The 22,029-nt window shown below is 37.1% G+C and overlaps 1 protein-coding gene across 4 annotated transcripts; it reads left to right on the plus strand.

The window, feature by feature from the left end:
• Positions 1 to 141: 141 nt before the first annotated feature.
• LOC113703248 (uncharacterized) lies at positions 142 to 5,016 on the plus strand. Of its 4 annotated transcripts, none has more exons than XR_011822605.1 (3): positions 221 to 1,755; positions 3,097 to 3,210; positions 4,482 to 4,968. XR_011822605.1 is itself a non-coding variant. In XM_027224549.2 (2 exons), exons 1-2 carry the CDS (start codon positions 1,373 to 1,375, stop codon positions 3,143 to 3,145), a joined length of 432 nt encoding a protein of 143 aa, XP_027080350.1. In that variant the 5' UTR covers positions 221 to 1,372; the 3' UTR covers positions 3,146 to 4,968. The 4 variants fall into 4 exon arrangements, 1 of the variants encoding a protein (XP_027080350.1); XR_011822606.1 differs by having other exon boundaries at positions 4,554 to 4,968; XR_011822607.1 differs by having other exon boundaries at positions 142 to 1,755; positions 3,048 to 5,016.
• Positions 5,017 to 22,029: the final 17,013 nt, after the last annotated feature.

Consider the following 22,029-nt stretch of genomic DNA (forward strand, 5'->3'; position numbering starts at 1 on the left):
ATAAATTGATAATTTAGTTTGCAAAAATGAATTTAAATGAGTTTATAAAAAGTTAAAATAAATGAATTATAAATGGGTAATTAGGTTACCCAATTCATTTTTTGACTTATCCATTTATACTCATTTAATTAAATAGATTAATTCACTTATATCCATTACCCATTTTACCCAACTCAAACCTGGTCAAGTCACTCATTTTGACACCTCTACATACAACTGAGGAGGTCTAAATCTCGGTAGTGCAAGCTTTGGGGCTAGAGGTGCAAGAAGGCAAGCATACAGAGGGGACAGAGAGTTTCACCATGACTTTGAAAGATCTACTGGGTTGTCTTGGGCGGATGAGGTGGAGCTTGAGGATAACCAACACCATCAGGGAACTACATCAAAACAGATATCTTTGACACTGAATACCTTGCTTGCTATGGCATCTGATGCAGATGAAGCAGCTAAGGCTTGTGACAATCCACTAAGTCGGGACAAAGGTAACGGTAAAATTGTGGAGCAGGGTGCCCACCAAGTGTTTGATAACCAAGTGTTTGATGGTTATCCAACAACTGGAAAATCAACACGATAGTCAACTAATCAGCTTGAAAAAGTAGATTTCTCTTAGGCTAAGACTTCTACTCTTGGAACGAATATTAGACAGTGGGCAAACTTATTCAAGTTTGGACCAAATATGCTAAAAGAGAAAATGGAGCTGCAATATTTTCAACTGGAATGTAACGAAGGAGAGGTCCAAGTAAACCCTCTAAACACCATCTTTGAAGAGGTTGATGCACGCTGGAAGGAATGCTTAGTGGGATACTTTATTGATGAAACTCTCCCCTATAGGGTTGTCAATTCTATTTCCCATAGGATTTGGGATAAATTGGGTCTTATAGAGGTGTTAGCCATTGGAAATGGGTTCTTCTTATTCAGGTTTGAAAGTAAAGAAAAATGTATGCAGGTGATGGAGATGGGACCTTAGTTTTTTGCTGCAAGACCATTGATTCTTCAAAAATGGCACTCCAAACTGAAATTGACAAAGGAGAAACATGAAAAGATTCCTGTTTGGGTAAAATTCTATAACATACCAATGCAAATGTGGTTTGCTCAAGGTTTTAGTTATGTTGCCAGTGCAATAGGTAGGCCATTGCATTTTGATTCCATTACTGAAAACTTCAAGAGGGCTTGCCTTTGCTCAGATCTACGTGGAAATAGATGCAGAACCTTTGGTGGGCTCTTTTGATCTTAAAATTAATGAAGTCAATTTGTTAAGATCCGAGCTGAATATCAGCGGAAGCCTATGCAATGCAACTCCTGCAAAACTTTTGGTCACTCCTTTCCCCAATGTAGAGACTTCTAGGATCAACAGAAACAAACCCCTATTTTGATGAGTTCACATTCTAAGGATATGGAAAAGACTCAAAATTCAAGTGCAACTTCAGCCGATGCTATGTTGTCTGAAATAGAATTGGTTGTCCATAAAATTGTTGATGGGACTGCGATGTCTTTTTATACCAAAGTTCCTAAAGTAGAGTTGGATGAACATGACATAGCTGTTGAACCGCAACAAAATCAACCCAAGGATTCTTCATATGATAATTCCATTATGGAGCTAAATGCTGTTGATGTGGAAGTTATCGAGGAACTTGAAATGTTTTGTGCTGATTCGGATGAGATCATAGCTAACTTCAAGAAGAGAAATGCAAAGAAGAAGAAGAAGAAAAATAAGCATTCGCCAGAAGATGGTGCAAGGGACATCCCCTGCCAAGGGTAATCAATATTAAACCTTATCCCAACTTTTTGTCTATGTATATTGGATGCTAGAATGTTAGAGGATTGAATAAATCTATCAAACAAAAGAAAGTTAGGCCTTTTTTTGGAAGATAATAATATTAGGTTAGGAGCCTTTTTGGAAATAAAAGTGAAAGTTGTGAATAAAGATAAGATCTCAATGGCAATTGCTCCCTCTTGAAGGTATCTTTATAACTACAGTTGGTCTTCTCCTGGTAAAATTTGGGTGTATTGGGACCCAAACTTTTTGAATGTCTTTTGTATTGGCTCCTTGGACCAAGTCATGCATTGTAAGATAAACTCAATGAATAATGACTTTAGCTACATTATATCTTTTGTCTATGGAGACAATGACTCACAAACAAGAAAGAGCTTTGGAAGGACATAGTAGGCTTTGCTAGACTGATGCACTCTACTCCATGGATAATAGTAGGAGATTTCAATGCTATCAGGTTTGGATATGAAAGATGCAGGGGTTCCATTGATTGGCCACAGTACATGAATGATTTTAATAACTATTGTATTGAAACTAATTTAGAGGATTTGAACTACACAGGGATGTAGTTTACATGGTGTAATAACTGGCAAGATGAGAATATTATTTATAAGAAAATTGAAAGAGTATCAGCTAATGAGAGCTCGTGCAGGCATTTTCCCTTCTCTAAAGCTTGTTTTTCACTTAATCATGCTAAAATCCTTGTGAAAATCCTTCCAAAATGCCAAGAGTCAAGAAGCCCTTTAAATTCTTTAATTTTTGGATTGAAAATGAGAAGCTTATGTTTTTAGTATCAAGAACATGGAATATTGATGTTCAAGGTACTCCCGTGTTTTGTATCTATCAGAAATTGAAAATGATGAAGTAGGAGTTGAAGAAGTTCAACAAAAAGGAATATGGTGACTTATCTAACAAAGTGTTGGAGGCAAAAAATGAACTAGAGGCCATTCAAAGTTAGATTGATAACCATCTCAGGGACAAATAATTGCTTTCCAAAGAAAAATTGTTGGTAAAGAAGTATAGAGAACTTCATGGTAAAAATCTCGAAGTATAAAGAAGTTACTTATATGGTAACTTCTATAAGAAAAAATCTCGAGCTTCATGGCTGAATCTTGGAGATTAGAATACAAGTTTCATCTTCAAAAGGGTTAACCAAAGAAATCAATGTAATAGAATAATATCAATTGCTAGGAAAGATGGGACACGAGTAGAAGATTATGATGAGTTGGAAAGGGAAGTTATATTCTACTTTCAGTAATTGCTCGATCCACCACAGATGCATATTGATGAAGCTCCTGTTGATTTGTCTCTTTTTGTTGCTAAAGTCCTCAACCAAGGCCAACAGAGCTACTTGATGCGGGAGGTTACTGCTGAAGAAATTCAGTATAGCTTGTTCTCTATTGCTTATGGAAAGGCTCTTGAGCCTTATGGTTTCAATGGTAAGTTTTTCAATCATGCTTGGCGTATTATTGGGGAAGAGGTAACAAAAGCTATTATCTCTTTCTTTAGGGATGGTAAACTCCTAAAGGAAATTAACTTTACTATCATAACTTTGGTTCCTAAGGTCCAGAACCCTTTCTTTTTATTTGATTATAGGTCGATCTCTTGTTGTAACACTTTGTATAAGTGTATTACAAAGATTATTGCAAATAGAATCAAAGAGGCTTTGCCTTAGTTGATCAGTCTCTCACAATCTGCTTTTGTTCTTGGGAGGAAAATTGTTGACAATGTATTGCTTGCATAAGAACTATTGAGAAACTACCACAGCGATGCAGCTAGTCCATTGTGTACAATTAAAGTTGATTTGCATAAAGCATATGACACTGTAAAATGAAGTTCCTAGTTCCAAATCCTAGAGGTGAGTGGTTAAGAATGAAGTTCCAAATCAAGAAGGTTAAGAAGATGGATACTAATAGATGGCTATAAAGGGTTTGGTTATTACCAGAGAACATTTTCTCAAGTTGAAATTTTAGTGGTAGCTGTGCTACTTCTTTTGTATTCAGTGCACAAAGTGTCTCAGACTACCGTGAGATTAAGCATCATATGTAAGTAGTGTAAGTTAGAATTGTTGATTTGAAACATATCTTGTATGTTAGTTTGGTTCTTAGGTACTAATAAATTCTTACTTACCCAAAAATGAATGTATACAACTCATACATATATTTTTAAAAATCCGAACAGAAGAAGATGATAGATATAAGGAGATGAAAAATAGAGAAAAAGAAGAGGAAGTGGTTATAAAGGGAGAAAGCAAACAAATAGAAACCGTAAACTGCAATTATGGAGTCCGCTAGAGAACCAGAGATGAGAAGAAATTGGCAAGGTAGAGTGATTAACTACTTACTACTTAATAGGGCACCATGACAATTAATGGACTTACTAGTTGATGTGCCCCTGCGCTTTGCGCGAGGTTGCGCAGACAATGTTTCTGCAATGGGGTTAGTTTGTTAGTTTTGCTGGAACTCATGAATAACTTGTATTTACATTGCAGAAGATACTGCATTGGCAAAAATAGTATTTACATGCCTAGCCTTGACAAAAGTACTGTATCTATGGCCAGGATAGTGTTGATAAAAAATTCTATCTATATTGTGGTTATATATATATATATATATATATATATAACCATTACTTGGACAAAAGATTCTATCTACATTGTGGTAGAACTTTATGCTTCCACATTTACTTAGTTTTTGCTTGTTTTGCGGAGGTGTTGTTGGTTGGTGATGTCTTTCTCTTTGGGCTTTGATTGATTGGCTGTGTTCCTTCTATGGTTGGCAAGCTTGGCTCATATGAACTAAAGGCAGAAAAAGTAGTTGCATCAGATGTGTCTCTGGATTGAGTTGGATTTTTTACATGTTGAAGAGGATGGTTTGTCTTGAAGTTGTTGAGCTTCTTCGTACTACATAGTTCGTGCTTTAGATGATGATCCTTCCTCTTCAAGTGATGTCTCGGTAACCGGAAAGCACGCAATTATAGTATACTTTGCAGCTGGTGTTTCCCAGTGGATGAGTGAATTCCTCACTTGAAGGCAAAAGATGTGATCTGCTAGTCTTCCGTTCATACTTGCAATATCTAGTTTTTCATTTTGCTATAATATATCTTTGTATTAGTGAGTTTTATTCATTCCATTAGCGAAACAACTATGGATATTGTTGTATATAAGCATAGTCTTGCTTTTTGCTCCTTGAGCATTATGTCATTTGTATTGATTTATAAAATATGTTGAGCATTTTGATCTTCAATTATTGCAGTGAAGATGCCAGATATGTCAGACACATGAACCAGGAATCTTAACCCGTATTGTCAATGGTGTACAATTTGGTTATGTATTTATATTAGATATTTGATATTATAATCATTAGATGATAATAGGTAGTTATCTGGGTTGTGGTCTTAGAAATGTTATGTTATAGTGGCGATAGGTGAACTAGAAGTTTGCAAGTGCACCAGTTAATTTTCTGTAGTTTTGTGTTGGGCAAGTGAGACAGTATAGGTACCGCTGCAAATATATTATTCTCAGAGTTGCTCAGATCCATACAGGCTTTGGCTATTAATTGAATAGAAGTTGTGTAATTTTCCTGTTCATTAGAAGTATTTGTCAATATAAAGTTGATAATAGAATGTGCACAGAACTTTTTGTGTACCAGATATGGGGTGTTGGGGATCTCATTGACTTGGCGAATCTTTTCTTCTAGAGGAGGCTTGATTGTCTAGTGAAATTCGTCATAGAGAGTTCCAGGCATTACTCCTTGAATATATGTCATATTTGCATGTATCCTGTGATATAGAAAATGAAAAATATGATTATACAATTGCAAATAAATGGATCATTTTGAATATTGCATTTTTTATGGAATGAGTTAAAGGGAAAGAGAAAATATGATGTACCAATCTTTCAATAGCATTGCTTGTGGAATTTTTGGATTAAGGATGATAGAAGTTTTTGCCTAAGTCTCTAGAGACATGATTGTAATATGAAATATTTGCAAAATTAAGTTTTGAATTTTGGTCAAAGTAAAAGTAGGTCTATAATTGCTAATATCTGGTAGTTACCACGATATGAGCTAACTTTGCCTCTAACATTGATGGGGATTGGATTGTTGTTCAAAATGCTCAGTAGATATGGAGCTTCTACGTCCAGAAATTCTTGCCACATGGTGAAGATCATTGGTTTTTGCTTGTGTAAGACATGTAGGACATAGTTATGTCATTATAAGTTAGTGTAACTGGTTCCTTGGTGTTGCCTAAGTTGGATACTTACTCTTCATGTAAGACAACAAATTCTTGAATTGATGTATTTCCTATTCATTGCGATATAATTCGATGAGGGAGAGCCCCAACTGCTATGCATAGTATAGCTGTAAAAGTTGTAGTTAGTCTCAGTAAATAATAAGATATTAATAATGTATTATATTTGATAGTAAAGATTGGAAAGTACTTATTGAATCTCTTTCATTGTTGATATACTTATAAAAATCTGCAAATGGAGTCAAAGAGTAGCACTCATCAACTGCGTATCGATCTTGCTGGTTGACAGGCTGGATAAAAGTGTTTCTACGCAGAGTTAATTGGTACTTTGACGTAGCAACTTTGTAGTTACCATTTGTTATCTCTTCAACCTCTGCATTTGCTATATAGTATGTATCATAAAGATGCAAGATTTCATTGATTGCTTCTATTTCTTGTGTAAGCAATCGCTTGAATTGTATTTTTCGACAATATTGGAATAATTTAATGTTTCCTATTAGCATAGATAAATTAAATTATAAAGGGTTGATGAATGAATTTATTTTAGAACTATAATTACCTCACTGTCCATGAAGGCATATCGTTGGAATGTTATGTAGTCATCTTTGCTTCTCCGGATTGGTGTTTTTTTCTATAAATATTAACTTTGTAACCCGTCTGTTGTTGTGGAGATTATTTGACTGAAGGAATGCAAAGGCTTTCAATTTCATTGCAATGGGGAAAAAAGAAAGTTATAAAGTATGTGTAACTATTTATTGGGGTAAATATTGAAGCTGAATATGTGGCCAACAAATCACCGAATAGGAAGATAAATAAAACTCAGTACCTAAACCAAGCAAAGTTTTATGTTCACTATTTCGCATATTATTGTAATTGAACATCTTAATAGGTGTATAAAACCACAAGAGACAACAAAATTCTTAGCTGAACAACTATAAAGGTAGATGATGTACAATTAATAATCAAATTCTATGTCTAACATATATAAGAGAATAGAATACATAAACAACTATTTACTTGCAAAAATATGAAAGCAAATAATATAGTATTGCTAATACTAGTGTGCGTCAAAATAGGAAGAAAGTCAATGTTAGGAAACAGCGATTCATGAAAGTATTTCTTCATAAACAACATTTTTGGTAATATTTGTACTTGTTAGTGGTAAGTATGGTGGCCTAATGAGAATTTTAATATTATTAGCTGTTGTTGCTCTTGATGGAGCAACATATAATTGGCCATGAGAGAAGATTGGTTCTTTTAAGTATAATCCAACATAGTCAAGTGTCTGTCCTTGAGCTTTGTTGATTGTCATGGCGAAGTATAATCAGAGCAAAAATTGAGTTTTTTTAAATGGGACAGAAGCAAACTAATCATCTGAGACTTGTAGAGGAATTCTGGGAACGAAAACCATTTTGCCTGCAAAAGAACCGAATGCTATTTCTACTCGAATTACATTATTGGTGAACTGCTTGCAAATCAAACATGTTCATTAGATAAGCCTTCAGTGAGATTAATATTTCACAAGAGCATGACTGGGGCATTTTCCTTCAATATGAGTTCATGCAAGGGTAGTCTGTGACAGCCCCACCTTCCCCTAAGGCGAACCAGAGGGGTTAGCGGACTGCCTGCCCAGCTCTCGCCAGGACTAACGGTACAGTTTATGTCAATCTATAACGTTCCGAACATTGCAATGCCCGCAAATAAGCCAAAATCACAAAATAAAAAAAACGAAAGTCGTGGCACTCCGAAATCCAACCAAACATCATCCAAACATATATATACATTGGAAATCAGCATTTACAAGCCAAATGGCGTACAAGTTATCTCATAAGATCATACAAGTGCATTTAGGCCAATACAAGCCATCCATTAAGGGAAACCATACACTTAGGGTTAACACCCTCAAGGAGCTAATCAAAATACATGTACAAGAGCTCAACTTGCATTCAACTATCATGACCTTTCCAAAAGTGCTCATTTGCCTGTAAGGAAAACAAATAACACGGAATGAGCTAAAGCCCAGTGGTATACCACCCAATAAGCGATCAAAGTCACATAAGCATGAACTTTCATTTGAAGTACGCAAATAAGCGATAAAGCAAAACGGTAAAAGGATACGGTTGGCTCTCAAGAGCCCAATTCCACGCTTGTAATCTTGATCCAACCCCATTGACCCTCCGTCAATGTTAAAAGTACCAAACCGTAGACCACACTTTACTTCCATTCCTTCCACCTATCATACCCCAACCGGGCCCGCACTCCATTCAGTAATATTTTGGTAATACTCGAGTTTACCGGAACCAAGGGTCTCATTACCACAAGGTTCCCCAGTACAGTCCCCGTGGCAATTCAATCTTAACGACCAAGCCCTTGCCGGCTCGATCCAATTGACTACCAAACGGGGTTGAGCTCCGTAATGCAATAAGGCCGTTGGACATCATCCAAACGACATCAATTCAGTTTCCATGAAATGGAATTCATCAACCAATATATCAAGTTCAGTAATGCAATAAAACGGTAGCCATTCAGTGACAATATCAAAAGAGGTGAGGGCGGTCAAGTACACCCTCACCTTAATCAATTCCAATATGCAAGTAAGCCTTCAAGGCATCACATAAACATTTAACAAAGCCACATAGTAACAATTTAGTGAGTGGTATACTCACCAAGCAAGTAAGTGGTATTTCATGTACCACGATCACCAAGCCGTCGTGCACTACCTTCAAGCCCTAGAACATATAACACATACAATGAGACTCGATAACGAGTCATATAGCAACGCTAAACACAACCCCAGTAGGGTTTCATATACATAAAGGAGCATAATAGCAAACCAGAATTTAGAAAATGGCCTTAGTCTTGGCCCCAAATAGAAAACTGTTTTACACTCATTATGCGGTAATGGTACAACTCTCACTACAAATATCGGTTGGGGGTGTAAGACCCACCGTTTCGAAGCTATGGAACAGGGCTACAATAATGTAGAAGACCACTCAATCCAGTTCCTAGCTTAACTAGGTCGAAAATGCCAAATACTATACCAGAATTACCAAAACAGGTTTGCAAAACACAGAAAACTGTAATCGGTATATCTCAGTCCATACAAGTCAAAATTCCGAAATTCCAAAGGCATATGTTAGCTAAGACCCTCAGCTACAATTCATCAGAAGACACCAAATCCAAAATCCATACCAATTCCAGTCAAAATGGCCAATTACTATCGCAGTTTTCGCATTCTGTCCAAATCAGAACAGCTACAGTAATTTCATCATATCTCATTCCACATTAATCCAAATGACCTGAAATTTTACAGGAATCTACATCACATCAATACCAACAACTTTCATGTTTTGAGCAAAGTCTAATTCGGCCTCTAACCCAGTGATCTAAAACCGGACAGATTTGGGGTTCAAGAACCCTAACTTTTCCAATTTCACACCAAATCCAAAATTGATTGCATTTAACCACATTTCACATCCACTAGAGCCATTTCCAACCATTACAATTCATCATACAAGCCCCCAACATCAAGATCATATTAAACCAGAAAAATTCCCAATAAAATAAAAACTTCACCAAAACAAACCAAATCAAGAAACAAATCATATATTTCAACTCTCATGCCTCCATTAAGCACTAATTAAGCATCATTAGAGGTAGTAGGGTGTTTCAAGCTTCACTTACCAAGAAACAAGAGAGAGAGGGATATTGGACACCTTTGATCTTCAAACAAACCTCACCAATACACTTATTAACACTAGAAGCAAAGTTCCTATGGAGTGAAATGGATGGAAACAATTGATTTTGGTTGATTTGCACCAAGTGGAAGCTTAAAATTTGAAGAGCTTTCTTCCTTGTGGAGCTTGGGATGGCCGGCCAAGAGGGAAGAGAGAAGAGTGAGTTTTTTGTAATTTTTTGAGATATTTAACCTTTGGTCAAGAAAGTCAAATTTGTGAATAGTATTTCTTAAAAGGTAACCAATAAGAAAGTGACATGTGTCACCTCCATAAATGCATTCCTATCTTTCTTTTCTCTCTCACATCAATCACATCACACACACCACTTATCTCTTAACACCCGATAAATTTTTAACAGTATCCGAAACTTAACCTTATTGGCCGAATTTTTCCGAACTTATCGCACTAGTGGGTCCCACGTCCACCATTTACTCTTAATTTTCTAAAATTTCTCCAATGCTAGAAAAATCATCTTAAAACTATAACTGCTCATAAAATCCTCTCAGAAAATATTTCTAAGCCAGAAAATGCAAAAACAAGCAATTAAGGAGGAATAAACCCTAGGAAAAATATTAGGATTTTACGGGCTCTCACATAGTCCATTGGTTTTAGTGAGTGCAACAAATTTGATCCTGGAAATCAAATGAAGTTTCTAAGACCTTACTCTCTCAGTTCCAGGAAACTTTTGAATCAGTCTATGATTGATTTCATGAACAAAATCATTCCTGGTCAGTAGAATAGCTCTGTTTAGTATCACTGAAGGATCTGTAGTAGCACAATCAATCTGCAGAAATACAAAGTTGAATAATGTGTTGATCGAAGTATCATCATCAACAAATGGAATGTTCATTGAATTTGGTATTTGAATTTGATCTACATCAACTGTTTCTTCAGTTCCATTCCCAACTCTGAGCAAGAATTTGGAAACCTCTGGATCATATTTTGCTGTAGGTGTATCTTTTGAAATTTCTTCTAAAATGGTGACATTGTAAGAGATGTTTTTATGATTTCATCTCTTGTACCATGTGTAATAATTGGTAGTGTATGGTGAAAATCACCATTGAAAACAACAACCTTTCGACCAAATAAAGCAGGATTAGTCATGATACCTTGCAACATTTTGCTTAACACTTTGATTGAATTTCTTTTCACCATTGTTGCCTCATCCCATATATTGAGTTTTACATCTCTAATCAATTGAGTAAGTGTAATTTGTTTACTAACATTGCAAGATATGTTTTTATTATCGTGAATAAGAATTTTGAACCTTGAATGGATAGTACGACCGCCTGGCAAAATAGATGCTGCTACACCTGATGTAGTAGTAGCTAAAGTTGTGAGGACCTGAAAATTTTCTTATTTTATCTCATATTACTGGCTTATCTAAATGTTTATTCACCTGTTTTCTCTGAACAATTTATTTCAACCCTCTTAAATTCATTTTTATGGAACCATGTCTTATTTATACTTTTAAAATGTCTCGCTAACAAATTTAAATTTTTCGAAGGCTCGTTTATTAAGGAATAACAAATACACACCTTCGAGATGATAGTCGATTTGAGAGTACAATGATTTTGGAGAATTAAGGATGATCAATAGGGGACTAAGAAGAGTTAATTGAGAGATTATGTGATAGCCCCACCTCCCCCTAAGGCGAACCAAAGGGTTCGACGGACCGCCTGGCCAACTCTCGCCAGAACTCATTCACTCACTACAATTCTCAAATAAATTACAATACACATCTCAAATATTACATCAAATTCTCCATGAATTTACATATCATAATGAAGCAAATACTAATTCCCAAGCGTAGAATGTACACATACATTCGTTCAATTCCAAACTTTCAAACAATCCCAACTATTACACAAGATGAATCTAAAACTCCAACTGTACAGGAGATAATCCATCCAGTCACACAAAGAACTTAATATAAGTGCTTCCTTTGTCTCGAGCCCTGTGGGAAGAAAATATGTTTTGGGGTGAGCTAGAAGCTCAGCGAGTGACTAGTAAAATCGGTAATCAACCAGTTTCACAATAAGGCGTTTAAATGAGATTATGAATCAATAATGCATTTCACAATAATGCATTTAGATGATGGCATTTCACAATAATGCATTTAGATGATGGCATGAATCAGTGATCAAATGAAAGTTTATTGCTCTTGTGAGCCAGTGAAATCACCGTACTTAGAACTCCAACGCTCAAACAGATCCAGGAAGTCAAACAGTACAAGGGAGCCATCAATGCTCCAGGTAAATAGTGGTGGAGACGTTGGTTCTAAGCACATGAATTCCAAGTACTCATTTGAGCCAAAACATTTCATGGTACACATGCAAGCACTTATGATATGCAATCGAGTAAACAATGCACGAAACAGTTCATAAGTAACTTTGGAAATAGTTTGGAGATCACTCACCAACCACAGCTTATGAACCTCATCCATCATAAACAGTGCCTTGTTCAAGTCCAAGCCCTAGATCACAAATATCAGGTCAAGCAAAGGAAATTCTAAAATCATCAAGTTCCTATCACCTTTTGGCATTTTAATCACAATTGAAGCTACACTTATCGGTTTGAAACAAATCTTAAGGCATTTCGAAGCTAAGACATATACAACATTTCTTATGAAGACCTCCAAAGCCAAATCATATATATTCATGGTCAAAAACCGAAATCTTAGAGAAAATGGAAACTGTCCGCAAAACAGGGCTAAAGGGCAGTCAAGGGTATTTCAGTCAATTCATAAGCTACAGTACTCCAATCGATCTGAAATTTTGCAGGTAGATAGCTAACTCATATACCTACCACTTTCATGTTTTGAGTAAAGGCTGATTTGGTCTCTCTCAAGGACAAACATGTAGTACAAAAACAGGGCAGATTACTAACCCTAAGCTGGAATTGCACATAAGCTGGAAAATTCCTTTAAGCAACTTAAACTAACTTATAAAACCTCAATATATCCCATACCAAAGATATCCAACCATGGCCAGCCATAACTCATCACATGAGGACAGAAAAATTAACCATAAAAACTGAAATTCACCATAAAGTACTTCAACCCATGAAATACTCTCATAAACGACATATTTTGCAACTCTAAAACACAACTATGCTAGTATTACTAGTAAAGAAGGATTTCTAGCAAAGATTACCTTGAAACCTCAAGAAAATGGTAGCTTAGAACTTGCACCTCCAAAATCACTCCACCAACTCCTTCCAACTTCCTTGGTAAGCACTTGTATGGAGTAGTTTCCAAAACTAACGGTTGAAACTCAAGATTTGAGCAAAAATGGAAGTTGAAGTTGAGGAAACTCTCTTGGTTTTTCCTTTCAAAGTGGCTGGCCAAGCAAGGGGAAGAAATGAAGAAATATCAGCCAAGAAACAAGATAAGAATGAAGGAAAACAGCCAGTCAAAGTTGGCTGCTGGAGGTGACACGTCACAATCCGGCCAGAATCTGGCGGGATTTCTGGCCGGATTCAAGGCAATGGCGAATTCAAATTTTTTTCCAAAATCCCTTCCAGTCCGGCCAAGAATCCGGTTGGATTCGCTCAGAACACTATTCACCAGAAATTTTTCTTCCTTCTTCTTTCGGGGCATCATAGATTAGATGTGATTAAGTTAAATAAAGTTTTTATTATGCATACGTCAATAATTTCTTGAAAGTCATACTACACGACAAATTGGAGACTTGAGAAATTAATACTAGACTCATGTGAGGACTCGCAAATTTACTTATTTTAAATTCCTATTACTAGCTTATTTAAATATTTAATTGCCCGTTTGCTCCCAATATTATATTTCAACCTTTTTAGATCCAATTACATGGAACTATGACTTGCATATATTTTTAAAATGACTTGTTACAAAATTTAATTTTGGAAGCTCGTCTAGTGAGAATAGTGGACACGCGTTTGGAGGCAATAATTGATTTGAGGGTATAGTGAGTTTGGAGATTGAAGACTCATACATTAGTCTTAAAATAGGTATTTTTATGTTTAAGTACTCAAGTATTAGTTAGTAATACTATCGTTATAAGAATTCCTTAGAAATTTCGTTCTATCGCGCACAAATCGGGAGTACGCGTTTTCACGCGCGCGATTAATCAAGGGACTTTAGACCTTTATTTTTAGACTATTAAGAGTGAATAATAATAGTATCAATGGAAGTGCATTAGAGGTTAATTGAGGAATTAATACTCGACTCATGTAAAGACTCACAAATTTATCTATTTTAACTCCAAATTCTAGCTCATTTAATTATTTACTTGGTCATTTACTCCGAATATTATTTTCTAATCTCTTGAGACCCAATTACATTGATCTATAACTTCATTATATTTTTAAAGTGACTCGTATCAAAAATTAATTTTTAGAAACTCGATTAAAGAAAATAGTGAAAACGTGTTTGAAAATTTTAACCGATTGAGAGTGCAATAGGCTTGAAATATTGGAGACTTATACAATGGACCTAAATTAGGTATTTTAATGTTTAAATACTCAAGCGATAGTTTTTAGTATTATCGTTATAAGAATTTCTCGGAAGTTTCGCATTATCGCGCTCAAATTGGAGATACGCGTTTTCACACGCGTGATTTTAATTGAGGGACTTTAGACCCTTATTTTGGGACAATTAAGAGTGAATAATATATATATGTACATAAGTACATTAGAGGTTTAGTGCACTAGTGAAACAAATGCGAGAGGAATCGAGCACCAAACGCGCGCGAGTGCGCGCGTGTAGAAGAGTTGACTTTTGCATCAACATGGGCCACACGTTTGAAGCTTCTCAAGGAAGCTAAAAATTGATCAAATTTCCCTCTCTCTTCCCTCTCATTTCAGCTGGCCAAGGAGAGCAACAAGAACACCAAGTTCTTTCAAAATTCTCTTCACCAAAATCATCATCAAACTTCACTCAAATCCTACCAAATTTTCACAGCAGTTAGCTCTACACTAGAGGATCATCTTGAGCTATAAAAAAGGGAAGCTTTCACGGTTTTTCTTGGCAAAAGGGGAGACCGAAATTTCTGGTTTTTGCACACCAAAGAGGTAAGTGATAATCAACTCATAGAATCTTGTCTTTTGGAAGTCATATAGCATGATTAAGCTCTAGCATGCCTTTGGTTAGCATGTTTATGGTGTAAAATGAAATGGGTGGGCTCTATGAACTCCCACCTTTGTCTTGGGGACTGATCTCATGCTTGATGATGGATCTAATGTTGATTTAGTGCTCAAATGGTAGATTAATGTTGCATAACTAGAAGAAACTTCAAGGAGTGCATGGAGTAAAAAAAAAAATTCAGATTCTGCCCCTGCTTTGAACATACCCTTTTCTGCAGAATTTTGAGGGTTTAATGGCTTGTATATGATGTTTATATGTTGTATAGATGGTGTACAAAATTTCATTGACAAATATTGAGGTTTGGTTGGTCAAATGAATTATTTTTGTGAAGGTAGCAGACCTGGAAACTGTTCCCGTAATACTCAGGCAGCTCTCTTGTTTTGTTCATAACTCAGTGCCCCGACGTCGAAATCGAATGTCGTTAGTGGCGTTTGAAACTACACATTCTCAGATTTCCATTGGTACCAAATGCACATTCTGGTTTCACTTGAGTGAGCCACACCATTCGATTGAAAATCACTGTCCTGTTTCGTTTCTCTCCAGGAGACAGGACAGGACTTGTATGTTGATGCTCAAAAACGAGCTGTTTGTGAATGGAATTTGAAAATGGTTTCTTTTAAGAAATTCTATCCTTATGAAAGAGCTTTCCAACACCACCAATCATTCTCAATTCTGAGTTGAATTGAGTGATTTATGATCAAAATACGAAACCTGCCCTGTTCTGGGAAACCCTGAAATTCTGGGCAGATTCAATATTGACTTGATGTGAACCTGTCAATTGGATTTCTTAGAGTTAAACACTTACCAAATGTACCATGAATGTTCCTTAGACTTTACCTAAAGAAATGAACCATGTTTGAAGGATTTTCTGGGACAAATGTTTGGAAATGAAGAACAAAAAGCTCAAGGCAGTTTTGCCTTTGGAATTTTTTCGAAACTTTAGTTGGTTAGTTGACTATCTTCCTGAAGGTATTTTTTCATGAAATTTGATAGAGGGATATTGTTTATATAGAAGTGTTATATTGCCAAAGTTAGTACCAATCCAAGTCCGTTTGGATACCTAACCAAAGTCCCAAAGTTAGAAGCTCAAATCTGGAAATTTGGTCACCAGTTTTGAATTTTTCCCAAACTTTGAGCTACCGTATCTCGGTGCTCGAAACTCCGATTCTTGATCCGCTTGTTCTGTTATAAAGCTTACTTGTAACTCTAATTGAGTTACAAATTTTAGAGGCTCGTAACGTGTGAATTTTGCCAAATTTCCAAAGTTAGCGAAAAACCAACCCCAACACAACCTTAAGTACTCTGAAACAGTAACTTTGAGCCCATTTTTGAATATCTTCCATTTAGAATCATGGAAAAGTGTCTTCTTAGAACTTTTAGTACTTTCAAATTGGTTTCCAACGGTACCAAGTTTTCCAATTTTTGATATGTAGAATGTGAGATATGATTTTTCAAAATATCGTATCAAAACTGAAAATTTTCCGAATTCCAAAGGAAGGGAGTTTTCAAGCACTCCTTATTCCTTCGATATTACTTGAATGTTTTATACTTGATTTCCCAAAATGAAAACTCGATTGCTCTTGTACTTTAAGAAACTCTCATTGAACCTCGATTTACGAGTAATGGAGGTTTGTATTCTTGAAATTTCCTTAGATTGTACTAACATACAATCTTCCTTGATAATTGGGGCACGTGAATGATAATACATTATTATTTGCTCAAGCACACACGAGGACCTTCAAGAGGATCCTACAGTGAACACTTGAACTTCCAGAAAATATTTCTTCTTGATTTGCTCGGTGAGTGTCAAGTGTGTGCTTATTTGAACTCGATACATGTTTACTTGTCATAAATGCTGGGATTTTGGAAACTTGAGGCGAGGGTGTACTTTATTGCACTCGTTCTCTCCGATATGAACATCTTGAATTTGAACACTTGTACATCTTGCTTGCTTGAACATGTTACATGCTTGGATGGCTTGGATATGGTATGCTATGATTGCATACGTCGTTGGAGTGAATCTCCTCGACACATATATGTGCTTGGGGGACGCCCAAACCTCAATGGCCATCCTTGGGCTCAAGCTGGCATGGGTTTGGTCGGATTCCTCAGTAAACCATGAGGAAACATGAAAGCTTGATCTAGTAAGAGATCTCGCTTGGCATATTCGATGTAGCATTGCCCAAACTTATGACAGGCGGGCTCGAAATAGGGGTATGTAAGGTGAAAGGGGACGTGATAAGCGAAATTCTACGGACTGAACCTCCCCGATTGACGGAATGTCAAGTCGTGGTGGTTCCTGAACGTGCGAGTGGAATATAACTCCTGAGAGTTCCAGTATCCTTGAATTGTTTCTGTTTACTTTTCCGGTGAATTGTTATTTATCGAACCTTTATTGCTCGACTTGTATACTTGGCTTGCTATTTGAACAATGTGCTTGCATGTGTGTTCTTGGCCTCACGAGCGTTTTGCTCACCCTGTAGATTTGTTTTCCTTAACAGGATTGAACCCGGAGAAGTGTTGGAGAAACCCTCCTGATGTACTTTGTCTTAGGGTTTCCATTATATTTTGGCTATGCCCTGGGTTTTGGGTTGTACTTTTGGAATTGAAATGTAATATTTGGGCATGATGTATAATTGAGATTTAAGTTGTATTTTGAACACCCGATGTACGAGTTGGATAATAGATGACTATTGTTAAGTTGAACGCTTCCGCATTATTTGTATTTATGTTACTCTTCTTGTGACGTTTAGATTAGTAATAAGCTCGAATGGAATTGCTTGAGTCCTGGCGAGAGTTAGGCAGGCGTTCCGCGGATACCCTTTGGTTCGCCTTAGGCAGAAGTGGGGGCGTCACTGTTGGTATCAGAGTTTAGGCTTTAGATCTCTGTAGTGTATGCCAGGCTTGAAGTTTAGGATGCCGGACTGTAGAACTGGTTGAAAAGTTAAGTGACCACTAGTGGGAATGAAAATTAGAACCTAGGTTTGAATTAATGGATGATTGGGGTTCTCGATCTTGTAAGGGACATGTGAGATAGTATGATATGATCAAATCCAGTATATTTAGTACATTTGGTCCCATTTAAGTTTTTAATTTTAATTGTAAGTTACGGAAGGTAACGGTGGCATTGAACCGTCTTAGGGACGCATTATGGTGACCATGGCCGTGAAGGGCCTAGGGAGGGCTCGTTGGAGGTATAATCCAACTCGCCGAACTAGGACTTTATTTGATTTCCAAAGGACTTACTCGTGCCCAAATAATGGAGTGTTTATAGTAGCCGATCATCGGAAGTGGCTATTCGAGGAAAATAGGGTGATTCGGGGGGATAATCGAGATTTGAGGGCAATTGCGGATGTCTAGACTACTAGAAATTCCTGAAGTGGAGATTGTGATACTTAGGAGCAAGGAAGACAAATGCTCCTTGTGAGAAGCTTTAAACAGCTAAGAATCAACTTGTTAGAGTAGTGTCCGAAATTAAAGACAGGATGGATAAGTCGACGGTTGGGTGTGTTGCCTTGATTGAACAAGTAGAGAATGACAAGATATTCGATAAGGGACATTAGATTAAAACTCCCAGTGCTGGAAATGAAAATGATCCTACGGAGGTAATTAAGACATTTGACTCCGCCAATCACTAAGCTAGTGATTTAAACTATTTTAAAAGTTTTTATCAAAGATAGATGGGGTGGCGCTCGCTTAAAGGCCATTGAATTTTGTATCTTGTTTCACTATGTTTCCTATCTTTTGAGGCAATTAAACGTTATTCATGGCATGCTTGACTTTACTGCTTCATGATTGGGTTGTACCCATCTACGATTATTTTGGTGTCTTCCCTTTTGTTCTTGTAATTGTTTGGCGTGATAAAGGTATCACTTTTCAAACTCCGTTTATGTGCACTCACTTTATGTCATGCTTTTAGACATGTTAAATTTATGGGTGGTCAAAAGAGTGAAAAAGGATCGAGGGCGAGGGGTTAACCAACCCCAAACTCAAGGGGACGATTATAGAGCGACTGCTGGACTGAACCAAAACCCTAGAAATAAAGGAAAACAATCGCATAGTTATTGCTATTAACCAGATGATTGATGCCCTAGCACGATTAGTGGAGCACTAAAGGTTTAAACCAATCAACCAACCTAAGAACCAAGAAAGGTGTGAGGAATTGAACAATTCTTGAAGTTCATCCATCTAAACTCATGGAAAACCTAATCTCGAAATAGTGAGATTGATTTGAGAGGATACAATAAGGCATTAGTGAGAATAAGAGGTTACGATCTCTTCTCGAATGATATTGTAGATAAGTATTGAAGAGTGAACTAAGACATGGAATCTTTATATTAAGGAATAAAGTCCCCTTACCTTGTTGAGATTGTAATTACTGATAGTAATCTCATGGAGACTTAAGAGCTCGCCCGTGTTAAGCAGAGAATGGTTAAGGTTTGTATTTTGAGGTAACCTATAAGCAAAAGAATGAAAGAGTACTATGGCTCGAGCTTCCATTATGAATAGCTACTTATTCTGATCCTTTGATCTACTTGACAAGCTAGCATTTGACTTAAGTCAACTGGTAAGATGACAACCTTGGAAGAAATGCGTAAGGAAATGGATATTCTTCGAAATGAGGTAGAATTTCAAAGAAAATTGGCTGACTACTGGGAAGGATGGTGGGAACAAGAATATACAGAGAAAACTGAGTTGCTATGTCAGAACGTAGAACTGGAGAAGAAACACAAGGGAATTCTCAAGCTAGTCAGACCGTCACTTCTCATGTAACTTGTGGATACTGTCGCAAGATTAACCACACTGAAGCCGGGTGCTGGAGAAAGCAAGGAAAATGTTTTAAGTGCAGTAGTGCCGAGCATAAGCTTTCGAATTGCCCTAGTATCCCTAACAAAAAGAGGAAATAATTAGCAGCCAGCTAGGTCCGCTACTAAGCAATCAAGTGCTAGATGGAAGTAATTAGTACTAATAGTTATGAAGAGGGTTCTAGTAGTGGAAGTTTTACGACTGAGGATGTTTTTGACTACACTCGAGGGATAGGGATTGTAGTTTACCCTGGACTAGACTAGCACTTTTGGAAATTTAATCTTTAAAAAACAAGGGAGGGGGGGGAAAGTTTTTTGTTGTTTGTATCTTGACAATTTGACACATTTTGTTATAATCTTGTTGTTTCCCTTTTTCCTCTTGGGAAGATTTGATAAACCTATTCCAACTTGATGTAATTACTGTGATCTTGTATAAAATGTGAAAAGTTATCTTGCTTTTAATCGATTGCATGGCTTATGTGTACGGTTGCACTTTGTCCTCACCTCTAGATTGATAATAAGACATGAACGATAATAAACATGATCGAGATTATACTTGAGAGCGTAGGCAAACTTGAGGTTATGGAGATAACTAGGGATCAGGACCGAATTGAGAACTTAATTTTGAAGTGGGATCCAATGCTTGAGCACCAATTCGAGATATTAAAATCGGGAGATTGAGTTGGTGAAGGGAAATATTTGATAGGTTCAATAAGCCCAACAAATAAGGACTGGATATCATACTTGGAATGGAAACTGGAGGCTATATATATATAGCTTATTGAGACTTGAACGATGTAGCTACTGAGCACAAATACTTAGTAGCCTCACATAAGCGGGAATTTTGACCAATGGCAAGGAGTCGTGATATTATTCAAGTTGAATTTAAATTAAAGCTAGTATCAGTTGAGGATTGTAACAGCCCCACCTTCCCCTAAGGCGAACCAAAGGGGTTAGCGGACTGCCTGCCCAGCTCTCGCCAGGACTAACGGTGCAGTACAAAGCGATCTATCACGTTTTGAAACTTATAATGCGCGCAACAAGGCAAAAGGGCAAAATAACCCAAAATAAAAGAAACGAAATCCAGAGTCGGCCACGAATAGTAACCGACCCGTCCGAAACCCAACCAAACCTCGAAAACATATACAACATAACATTAACCATTTACAAGCCACAATGGCCTTTAAAAGTGATACAAAAGTCACTACATATGTGGGTTGCCAAAACAAAAGTGAAAACGGCCCTAATGAAACATTTAGGGTCCCATTTTATATACAATACAAAAGAGGCATTCATCTAGTTCATTCGGCAACCATTTAACCAAAATTCATTCCAAAAGAGTCATATTCCTGTAAGGAAAACAAAAGAAACGGGGTGAGCTATATGCCCAGTGAGAATACAACCACCATAGCAGCTAAGATCACATAAGCACAACCGTTCAGTTCAAGTATGCAAATAAGCAATAAATCACATCAGTGAAAGGATACGGACGGCTCTCAAGAGCCCATTTCCACGCTTATGTCTTGATCCAACCTCATTGACCCTCCGTCAATGTTAAATAATAACCAACCGTAGACAACTCTTTACTTCCATTCATTCCACCCAACATTCCCCAACCGGGCCCGCACTCCAATTCAGTAGCTTTTGGTAATACTCGAGTATACCGGAACCAAGGGTCTCAATACCACAAGGTTCCCCAGTACAGTCCCCGTGGCAATTCAATCTTCACGACCAAGCCCTCGCCGGCTCGATCCAATTGACTACCAAACGGGGTTGAGCTCAGTAATACAGTAAGGTCGTTGGACATCGTCCAAACAACACCAAATCAGTTTCCATAAAATGAATTGCAATAACTCATATATCAAGTTCAGTAAGACAGTGAAACAGTGGACAATCAGTGATACTATCAAAAGGGGTGAGGGCGGTCAAGTACACCCTCACCTTAATCAATTCCAATATCCAAGTAAGCCTTCAAGGCATCACATATACATTTAGCAAAGCCACATAATAACATTTAAGTGAGTAGTATACTCACCAATCAATTAAGTGCTATTTCATGCACTTCCGTCAGGAGAATGTCGTGAACCACCGTCACGCCCTAGAACACGTAAACAAATGCAATGAGACTCGATAACGAGTCACATAACAATGCTGAACACAACCCCAATAGGGTTTCATATGCATATACAAGCATTATAGCAAACCAGAAATTCAAACAATGGCATTAGCCTTGGCCCCCAATAGAAAACTGTTTTGCCCTTATTATGCGGTAATGGCGTCAAATTCACTACGGTTATCGGATGGGGGTGTAAGACCCACCGTTTCGAAGCTATGGAACAGGGA

This window comes from Coffea arabica, chromosome 10c (genome assembly GCF_036785885.1).
Source record: "Coffea arabica cultivar ET-39 chromosome 10c, Coffea Arabica ET-39 HiFi, whole genome shotgun sequence".
Lineage (NCBI taxonomy): Eukaryota > Viridiplantae > Streptophyta > Magnoliopsida > Gentianales > Rubiaceae > Coffea > Coffea arabica.

Excerpts from the sequence above, each read along its gene's own strand:
- LOC113703248 (XM_027224549.2), top strand. The coding sequence starts at position 1,373 with ATGAGTTCACATTCTAAGGATATGGAAAAGACTCAAAATTCAAGTGCA. Across the intron at positions 1,756-3,096 it reads AGGGACATCCCCTGCCAAGG|TCCTCAACCAAGGCCAACAG; the intron begins GTAATCAATATT and ends TTGTTGCTAAAG.